Source organism: Spea bombifrons, chromosome 10 (assembly GCF_027358695.1).
Source record: "Spea bombifrons isolate aSpeBom1 chromosome 10, aSpeBom1.2.pri, whole genome shotgun sequence".
In the NCBI taxonomy this organism is placed as follows: Eukaryota; Metazoa; Chordata; class Amphibia; order Anura; family Pelobatidae; genus Spea; species Spea bombifrons.
The window spans coordinates 36437453-36448277 of record NC_071096.1 but is presented as its reverse complement, the minus strand read 5'-3'; the positions used below and the strand labels follow the sequence as shown (position 1 = coordinate 36448277).

The window sequence follows — 10825 nt, the reverse complement described above, 5'->3', positions numbered from 1 at the left end:
TCCCCAGACAAATGTATCAAACCAAAAAGGTGACAAAACTTCTGTGGGGGGGGGGGGTTCTGCGGACCTTCACATGCAGACCGAAGAATCGGATCCGCGGAATAAGTCAGAGCACCATGGGAATTGTAGTCAGTGCTTCCCTACGCCTGATCCACAGTCCGTTTAATCAGATAACCGGTAAGTATCTTCAGATCACCTCATCTAGAACACTGAAAGGGTTAATATAAACATATTTTCGGGCCAGACTCCCGATTCTCCCTGTAGTTACATGTTATTCTCGACGACACGCTCTCCCTGCGTGTCTCTTACGTAAGTTAGGCTCCCCTCACACCCCACGCGGCCCCCGAGGACACATGTTAATGCCATTGACGGCGGTCCTCACGCACCCTCATTCTCCTTGTAGTGCATTTCAACAGCGCTAGAGTTAAAGAATATGACCGTAACGGTTATATCATCCCTGTACATCCGAGATAAGTCCTCCGGTAAGCTTAGCATGGCCGCCAGCTTCTCCTGGTCGATGTCACCGTGCTCGTTGCTGCCGATGGCGTGTCTGATCAGATGGGTGGCCACGTTCTGGTCTTGAAGATGAAATCCCCGAGAGCGTCTCTTCAGCAGAAGACTATGCATGTATCCCAAACTCCGCTTCTCCACCGACACCTCCGGCTCCTGCAAACGTACCTCAGAAAGGTGTTCTGCTACGAGGTTCACCACCTCCTGGTTCTCCAACATGTCCCAAAGGCCGTCGGAAGCCATGACGAGGAACTTATCCTGAGTTCTCAGCTTGTGGTAGGTAATCTCGGGCGCGGCGGTTAAGTACGGAGGGGTATGGTAATTGGACGGGGAATACTGATAAATATTTAAAGGTTCCGAGTCACAAGCATTTTGTAAAACACTTTTCTGGAGCTCCTGACTCCACTTAAACCGGACATCTCCGAACGCTCTAAAGGGCATAAGGATCCCCAGCAAACGGTTTTCGCTCACGACCGTCTCCTCCTCGGACGCTGGGTGCTCCGATTTTATTCTTCGAAGCTCGGAATTGTTGAAAGCATCGTGATCGGCGGTCAGCGGAACGGCGGACCAGTTCCCGTTGTCATCCTGAACGCCCAAGATGGCTCGGCTGTCTCCGGCGTTGGCCACGTGCAGGTGGATGCCGTCGATGTGCGACACACATGCTGTCGCCCCCGAAAATGCGATCTGCAGCGTGAGGTTCCTCACCAGCTCGCTTTCCGCCGGTACCTGAGCCTCCAGGGAAATGTCCGAGTCCAGTCTCTGGAAGGAATAAGACAAGGCATCGGCAACCTTCATTCCAGATTCATTATCCAGATTGAGCAACTCCTGCCAGTAGACCCGCAGATGGTCCACGTAGAGCGAGGCCACCTCTCTGTACACGGAGTCATTCTTATGCTTGTGCCACTGGAGGATGGGAAGAACGGGCTTCAGGTGCTCCCTGGCAAACTCCATCTCCTCTAAAGTTTCTTGGGACATGAGGGACACGGCTATGTAGTAAAAGAGACGTTCGCTAATGGACTGGGCGCATGCCGAGCCGGCGTGGCCATCGAACACCCCAAACATGTGACCCTTGGCTTGCAGGCACGTCGCCGCGCTCCGGCGGTCCTCGCAAGGAGTGTTCGAAGCCAACTGGTTGCTTTCAAACTTTAAGATGGTGCTGCGGCCCTTCCCATCGGGCTCCGGAAGCTTGTAGGACATTTCGTTGGCCCGAAGCGCGTAGTTGATTTGGGAAGGGTGTAGCTGAAAGTGCACATCTTCTTCGGTTGAGGTGCACCTCAAGGCCTTGGAAGTCTGGTATATCGGGTAACACAAACAGGTCTGAGTGACTGCTTTATGAGCGTGTGCTCCACGTTTATCCGGACCTCTGTTCAGGACACATTTGGAATAGCCGCGCCGCTCTCTTCTGCCCAGCGGAAAGCCGTTCTTCACCGAGACCAGAATCCACCTGGAGACGGTTTTTGACATCATAAGCGAGACGCTTCTCGGGAGTCGCCGTCGATCTTCAGAAACGGAATAAAACCCTGGGACAGAAAGGAAACAAACGTATCGGGTTATTGAGGTTCCGTCAACATCGAGGCGCGGGTCGTTAAAAACAAAATACATTTTACAGCTGCCGTAACCCTCTGCAGAAGCTGAGAGTGCTGAGAGTCTGCGGCAAATCCCTAGCTGTACATCGGTCTAGCGTGGATCTGGTATATGGTCCCCCCATAGCATAAGCGGGACTTTCAGATAATAATAACCACGTGGAAGCCGCTCAGTTGATAATATTTTTATCTTTCTGAACAGCTGGCAGCCCCGAAGGTGACCAGGTTCATTTTTTCCTCCCCAGGCAGCCTATAGCAATGTATGTTGAAGTTTCTTCAAAGAATTTCTTATCGAAAAGTCAATATAACGTACGCTGAGCAAACAGCTCACGCTCTCTTCGGCTGAGAGTAATTTTCCACCCCAGTAAGAGCTTATATAACACGTTATATAACGCCGGTCTAATCCGACAGGTTCTCGTAAACCGTCTCTTGGAGGTCGGAACGAGAACGAATGTTTAATATCGTCGCCGCGGTGTGTCCCTCCAGCTGCAAAAACATCTGCCTTCCAGGTCCTACCCCTGATTACCTACACTTCTGGAGGGCTTATTCACTAAGTGGTTGCCTCTGCAGCTAGGCGGTGGCCACACAAAGGCCGGGGCAAAAACAACCAAGGTCAGCTAATTGTCCGACCCCTCAAGCTGGAGAAAGCAGCTCTTCACGTGGGAAACCTGCTTCCACCGGTAACTTCTAAACACCAACAGCAAAAGCGTGTATTAACCCCTACATTCCCACATTCTTCTAGAGTTACTAGTTCGGATCAGTTTACCAGGCGGGTATTTACTAAACAGGACGAAGGAAACATTCCCCAAACTTCTCAATAAAGTATCCCCCACTCCCAGCTTTCTGATTGGCTGGAGGGACACCTACCGGTCAAAAATGTGGGGTCTTCATGGAAGACAAGGACGGTTCTGGCGGTAACATAATTACCAGCAATCTGCCTTTTAAACTTTAAGTTGGATCAGCGAACACAACGTGCCATTGGAACACAGGAGTGATGGGAGTGATAAAGGGCCATTGGAGCACAGGAGTGATGGGAGTGATAAAGGGCCATTGGAACACAGGAGTGATGGGAGTGATAAAGGGCCATTGGAACACAGGAGTGATGGGAGTGATAAAGGGCCATTGGAACACAGGAGTGATGGGGGTGATAAAGGGCCATTGGAGCACAGGAGTGATGGGGGTGATAAAGGGCCATTGGAGCACAGGAGTGATGAGAGTGATAAAGGGCCATTGGAGCACAGGAGTGATGGGAGTGATAAAGGGCCATTGGAACACAGGAGTGATGGGAGTGATAAAGGGCCATTGGAGCACAGGCGTGATGGGAGTGATAAAGGGCCATTGGAGCACAGGAGTGATGAGAGTGATAAAGGGCCATTGGAGCACAGGAGTGATGAGAGTGATAAAGGGCCATTGGAACACAGGAGTGATGGGAGTGATAAAGGGCCATTGGAACACAGGAGTGATGGGAGTGATAAAGGACCATTGGAACACAGGCGTGATGGGAGTGATAAAGGGCCATTGGAACACAGGAGTGATGAGAGTGATAAAGGGCCATTGGAACACAGGAGTGATGGGAGTGATAAAGGGCCATTGGAACACAGGAGTGATGGGGGTGACAGAGTGATGCGCGCCTGTGAAGAGATTCTATTAAAAATCAGCCGTTTCCAGCTACAACAGTCATTTACAACATTAACCCCGTCTGTTCTAAGTGACCCCAAACTCCACGCTAAGTACCACAGACAGCTGACTACGCGATAAAGTCGCCATACATAGTTTAACCCCATAATGTCCCACCACGTACTGGGTCCTCTCGGAACATCTCAGTGCATGCGCGTCCTCGGTAGCGCTATTACCCAATCACATAACCGGAACCACAATAAACCCCCCCTGCGCTGTGTACATAAACCCACGTGTCTTATCTGTCAGGCGGCACTTTATTTATACTGTAACTTCTGCGTAAAGTCCCACAAGATGAGGAAATACCAAAAAAAAAAACTGTTCCTAGCAGAATTAACCCTTCGCGCTCTGCTCTGAATGAATTAGTCATTTAAACCCCACTTTACAATAGAGTAGAAATATTCATTGTCTGACCCTTTATCGCGGGAGGATGTGAAGAGGAAGGACGATGAATCATTCAGAGAATGCCAACAGAATTCCACATGATACAATGTCACCCACGTCACATGTAATATTACACGTCACATGTATTATTACACGTCACATGCAATAATACACCCCGAGCATGGAGAGGTAACGGCTCTGGCAGGGCAGCTGCTGCACACTACACCTATGAGAGTTGTGGTTCCGTAGATCGCCCCATTATTACATCTCTTATTTTCTAAACACTGGAACGTTACAAAAGAAATGCCAAACATTTTGTCTTCAGGGAACAATAAGCGCGAACGTTCTATAAAGTGATACATTGTTTCAAAACATTGTGCGCAGTCAGGAAGTGAGGGGGGGGGGTCGATACATTGGGTTCCACAGTGTGACAGCAGCTTCTGCCACGTGCCTGTCCTGTCATTTATAGCCCCCAAAAGGGGTACCTATGCCCCCCATAGACAGCCTATCCCCTCCCTCCCATTAAGAGGGGTCTCCTACCCCAGGGGCAGCTCCAGGCCCCTCTCTATCATTACTGCAAAGCAAGTTGATGAAAGCGAAGCTCCAGCCCCGGCCGCATGTTCTCACCAGTACGCCCCGGTCCAGCTGTTCCGCCAAGATGGAGAGCTAAGGCCTGCGTAGCCTGCCCAGTCCTCCCAGACACCCAGGACTTTGTAAGCTGCCTGTGTGCGGCTTCTATTAGACTGTGACACCCCCCAGGCCTGCTCCTCCCTCAGCCCAGACAGCCAGCCCTGCCTCTGCTGACACTCCCCTCCCTGCACCCACTGACCTGGAGCTCTGCATTCCTCTCCAACACAGAGCACAATACATTCCGGCTCCGCTCTGCCTGCTGGGAGGACACTAACCAAACACTTCTTCCAACGCACAAATCCTACTTCTGTGCACGATAAAATGCATATTTTTTATTAGCAAACCTTCCTCCTGTAACTGTGCGCATATATATATATATATATAACGCTAAATACATATATAAGGCTCAAACACTGAGATATTTGTACAGCACCGTGGCGTATGTTGGTGCTTTATAAACAAACATTGATAAAGCACTGGACTGTTCTGTAAGACATTATTGACTCTTTGATGAAGAGCGCCGTACAGCGCTGTGCAGTGCGCCAGGAAGGGAGTTAAATAATAAGATATATATATATATACGTCTAATAAAATTGCCCTTTTATACCATTTTTCCGTAGTAATCGTTTTGCTGGAGCACATAGAGTCCAGAAAACTGAGAAAAAAAAATACGTTTTGGGCAATGATCTGTTCCTTCTTCAGAAACAGCTACAAAAAAACCCTTTTTTACCCCATTCTAAGAGTAGCCAAGCTGCTGATGCCCTCGCATACAGGAGCTGGTGCTAAATTCATATTATATATATATATTATTATTATGATTATTATTTACGTGGCATAAAACCTCTGATAATTTGGATTTTATAATATAAATTCATATATCTATTTTTTTTTAATTTAGAAAATCTTTTTCTTCCCTTATCTGTAAATCTATAGAATTGACTTATTTCTTTTTTATTTATTATAATTCTAAATTAGCAGTTTTTTTTCTTAGTTCTTGGGAAATTACCAAGAGCAGATATTATCTGATTATCTGGTTCCTTAACCCCGCAGATAATCGCCCCGTGTTTCTTAAGTGCTTAGATGTTTGTGAAGATGTCTTGAGCTTTCCTTCCAGATAACCAGCTGTTTGATCTATACATTGTCATCATCATCAAGGCCCAACGTGTAGAATGGCTTCTGTGTACTTTGTGGCGAGTCCTGACACTCAGATAAAAATAAATATAAACACCCTGCCCTTTCATCTTATCTGTGAAGCAAAGACCATTCAAGTCAAATAGGTCATAACTCTTCTTAACTGAAGGCTAAATATCTTCAGAAATAATTAATTGATTAACATTTCCTTAAAAAAAAAACAGATTTTCTGCAGTTATTTCTATTTGGGGGGCTGTAGACCCCTGGGGTACCCTGAAAATGCTTTGAGAAAAAAGGGACTTCAAGAAAGAAAGAGGGACTGGCCAATTTAAACAGAGACACTTGGCAGGGGTGTTTAAAGGCATTTGTAGAACATAAAATACCCCAACAGAGCCACATATCAGGATTTTTATGGTGGTCACGTCACTTCTTCTTGATGTTTCTCATCTACTTCCTGCTCAGGATGCTCATGGTGCGTGAATAAATTCTTCCCCCGTCGAGCGCGCCGTTCCCGGCATTAACGTTCTGCTAATACGTCTCATACTTGTTTTGTTGTTAGACGCCAGGTAGGAGACAAATGATCGTTTGGTTGTTTTCATTTGCCCATTTTGTGCGTTGTTGAAATGCTCTCCGTCCTCGTGATCCTGAAGAGCGCAGACAGAGCTTGTGACTTCACATTAAAATCAGATCTGGGGACAAAGTTCACCATTTCTGCTGCCAGGCGGCCGTGTCAGGCTACTCTCCCCGTCATTGGGGAGATACGCGTTACATCATCGCTGGTGACATCGTAGCAGAGTTGACTCTGTGACAGTAAAGGGGGTAGATAAGAAATTTCCCTCTGCCTCCCAACTCTCTAATAGATTGTAAGCTCACAAGAGCAAGGCCCTTCTCCTTCTGAACTTGGTGTCTTAACGTTATCGCCGATATTATTGTAACCCGTTATTATTTTGGTCCAACATTAAACAATCTGATCCACCATGGCTACTCGCCTCGGATAACCCGTGTGCATCCATCTTCTGCCAAAGCCGGAGATGGCTCACCTCCTGATTTGGCACTACAAATCCCATCATCCTCCTGCTCTTGTCTGGATTGTCCCAAGTTTCCTTGGATGAATGGGGCTGTAGTGCAGCAACAGCAGGAGATCCCTCTTCGGCTTTGGGGAAGAGTAGTCATTCCCGTGGAGCTAAAGGAGACCAACATCCCAGCCACCATCATGGACCACAGATGAACAGCAGTAAAGGTGAGCGGTAGAAATCCAGCCCGTAGAGCTTAATCCAGCCCGAGGAGCTTAAGATTTATGCTTTTTCACATTCATCGCATGGAATAAGAGATTTCAGCTGTTTGTAGGATGTTTGTTTTGCTGAAGGCCAAATGAAAAGAATAAACAATAATCTAAAGTGGCTTCGAATCCATTCCGTGGACTATAAAACACACCTTGAGCAAGCGAGCCGCGCTCCGGTCTGCCTTCTTTTTATTGCCCCCATTTAGAGCTTTGCTCAGGAAAGCTTTTTAATTTATAGGATTAAAGGATTCTACGTCATTTGTAGACGTTTATGCCGGACGGATGGCTAATTATTATTCGACCAAAACGCAACAAAATGCGGGTTAAAAGACGGTTGTGATGTCTGCTGGAAGCGCGTGTGTCCGGACAGCAATCCGGCCAAGTATGAGATGGTGCGATAAACTTATGATCGACTAAATGTGATATCAACTGGTTGAATTGACTGTGGCATGGGAGGCCTGTCGGTACTTCTGACCGCTCTCCCCTCCTGCCCACTGACGTTCCATACGCCATAAGTGACTCTCTTTCCGTTCCATACGCCATAAGTGACTCTCTTTCCGTTCAATACGCCATTAGTGACTCTCTTTCTATTCCATACGCCATAAGTGACTCTCTTGCCATTCCATACGCCATTAGTGACTCTCTTTCCGTTCCATACGCCATAAGTGACTCTCTTTCCGTTCCATAAGCCATAAGTGACTCTCTTTCCGTTCCATACGCCATTAGTGACTCTCTTTCCGTCCCATACGCCATAAGTGACTCTCTTTCCGTTCCATACGCCATAAGTGACTCTCTTTCCGTTCCATACGCCATAAGTGACTCTCTTTCCATTCCATATGCCATAAGTGACTCTCTTGCCATTCCATACGCCATAAGTGACTCTCTTTCCATTCCATACGCCATAAGTGACTCTCTTTCCATTCCATACGCCATAAGTGACTCTCTTGCCATTCCATACGCCATAAGTGACTCTCTTGCCATTCCATACGCCATTCCATACGCCATAAGTGACTCTCTTGCCATTCCATACGCCATAAGTGACTCTCTTGCCATTCCATACGCCATTCCATACGCCATAAGTGACTCTCTTGCCATTCCATACGCCATAAGTGACTCTCTTGCCATTCCATACGCCATAAGTGACTCTCTTTCCATTCCATACGCCATTAGTGACTCCGGGTTCCATATTGTTAATCACATTTCCAGCTTTACTCGGTTTTCTAGATGCAGTGCTGCCGCCTAGTGGGCATACGATGCATTACTTCCAAAGTGTCTATACTGTTGGGGGAAGAACTTAATTTGGGCACAAGACAAAACTAGTATTCTTATAATAAATCTTTTTTTCTTAAAATCTTAGCTTTCCATTATGAAAGTCTAAATCTACTGAGTTTCCTTGCAGGAAGGGCCAAATATTTCAACTTTTTTAAATATATATATATTTGAATGTATATTTCATAAGCCCCTCAATTATACCTAAAAGCTACTAATTTCAATTCAAAATATATGGGTTTTTTCAAATTTGATTTCACAGGAAATTTTCCAAGAAATGTCTCAATTTCCTGGGTTTTAGCGTCATCACCCATATTGTCCACAAGGCGGCAGAGCATGCAATAGAAACAGAATCTGCCGGCAGATCGGCCCCATTTGGCCCCATCTAGTCGCCCGTTTTTTCGTGCTGTACAAATTCAAACTTTAATCAGTCGTTGGTCTCATCTTAGATTCAGGAGCCAAATGCATATCACATGCATGTTTAATACCCTCGCTGTATTACCCTCTACCTCCTCTTCTGGAAAGCTGTTCCATTTATCTACCACAGCCTTGTTTTTCAACAATACTATTTAATAATAAGACCTCTTTGTTGCTAAACCCTTATAACTATTGATAGAGAGAGAGAGAGTTTCTGAATAAATAGAGATTGGGCTCAGATATCCAGATAGGAATTTGGGAAGAGGGGTTGAAATCTAATAAAATGAAATCATTGTTAGTTATTTTCATTGACCAATATTTTGACTTTTAAAACAAATCCGTTCAAAGTTTACAAAACACTCTTTATTTTGTCTGCCGCCCGACCTTCCAAATGATCTGTAGATCTGTAAGAGACAAAACACGAGACGGACGGAGGACATCGATAGGAGTAGGTTCTCGGAAGAGACTCGTCTCCATCGCAGGAAGGAGAAGCGAGCGCGGGTCATACAGACCCACAATGCAATATTTATTCATTCCACAAACAGCATTGTGTTACAGATCCTCCGCTTTCTATTTATTAACTCCTTGACCGCCGGAACAGATTGGGGGCGTTTAAAGGAACGGTGATTATCGCGAGGATGTAAAGAATAATATGCGATTTCTGCGCGGAATCATTAGTCATTTTAGGACCTTAGTCCATATTTCGCAACCTTTTACACTGAGAATGTAAAACTAGGATAAGTCAGGACTGGTCTGACAACGGAGGACGCACGCTGGTTCCAACCTGCCGATAGCAGCTCTTTAATAGCTCTTCTGCAGGGGTTTCTGTGTTTGCTAAATGTTTTTTACTGCTGGTTTGGCGAGATGGATTTTACGCTGCGCACGACAAGGGTGGATGTGTAAATCGCTCAGCTGCAACTGTAAACAGTCAATGGAAAAGAGTCAGTCTCTCTAGGAAGGGTGTCTCGTCATAGCCCATAGCAGATCCAGATAGAGACACAGGTTACGTCAGCCTGACCTGTGTCCCCAACCTTAGTCCTCCTTCTCTGACATTCACAACTGGAGTTCTGAACGTTCAGATTGCGGTATGACTTCTCCGGGCATTCTTCAGATCAGCCCCCAAAGCATATGAGCGCATCTAGGCATTTGCTGAACAGCCCTGGTGATTAGACCTCATGATTTAAAAACCCTCGATGCCATTAAACTATCGCAGTATATGGGGGTTTTCAGTAAAAAAATAAACATGCATGAAAAGGTTTCTATATTACCCGAATGTAAGTTGTGATATCTGTAATGTCTTGGATCGTTTCCATTACTATGGGGGAAGATGTGTTCTGTTGCACAGGCCACTTCCTGCTCAGGAGTAACGTTCCATATAAGCACCTGTTCTTGAGGCTCTTTCTGGGTCATTTAGGAGAAGATACATTTCCACCCAGAATTATTTTTTAAATACCACTCGCAGATTTTATCGCTGCTTAGATCTCTGGAAATCCAAACCGTCACCTCTCGAGTGATGAAAGCTTTAGGTATTTGAAACTCAGCGGCATGGCGTGAAACATACACTCTGGATTAAATGAACGGATCTCTTTTCACATCTAGGAAGGGTACTGGGCTAAGGAAATTGAGCAGCCTGCCTTAAATTAACCATTACGAGGGGAAACGATTTGTCCCAATTCCTGAATTTTTTATCCAATAAATTCTATACATTAACAGAGCGCAATAACTCTGAAATATCGCCTCTTACCAATGACACCTGTAGCCTGTAAAACTTATAATGCATTGTTAATTTTATTGCATTATAGAATACAGTGGAATTCCTAAATATAGCCAGATACCTGTCCCAAAGAGCTTGCAATCAGTTTGCTAATCGACAAGCTTGTTATGATAGAGAAAAGGCTCCTTTTTACCCCCAAAATCCATGGAACGGAGGCTTTCTAGGTCT

The 10825-nt window shown here is 45.9% G+C and overlaps 1 protein-coding gene across 1 annotated transcript; it reads right to left on the bottom strand.

The window, feature by feature from the left end:
- Positions 1-362: 362 nt before the first annotated feature.
- PDP2 (pyruvate dehydrogenase phosphatase catalytic subunit 2) lies at positions 363-4847 on the bottom strand. Its single transcript, XM_053449652.1, has 2 exons — positions 4782-4847; positions 363-2030 (listed from the first exon to the last, which is right to left on the bottom strand). The coding sequence occupies exon 2, from the start codon at positions 1975-1977 to the stop codon at positions 379-381; it is 1599 nt and encodes a 532-aa protein (XP_053305627.1). The 5' UTR covers positions 1978-2030; positions 4782-4847; the 3' UTR covers positions 363-378.
- Between the last annotated feature and the right edge of the window lie 5978 nt (positions 4848-10825).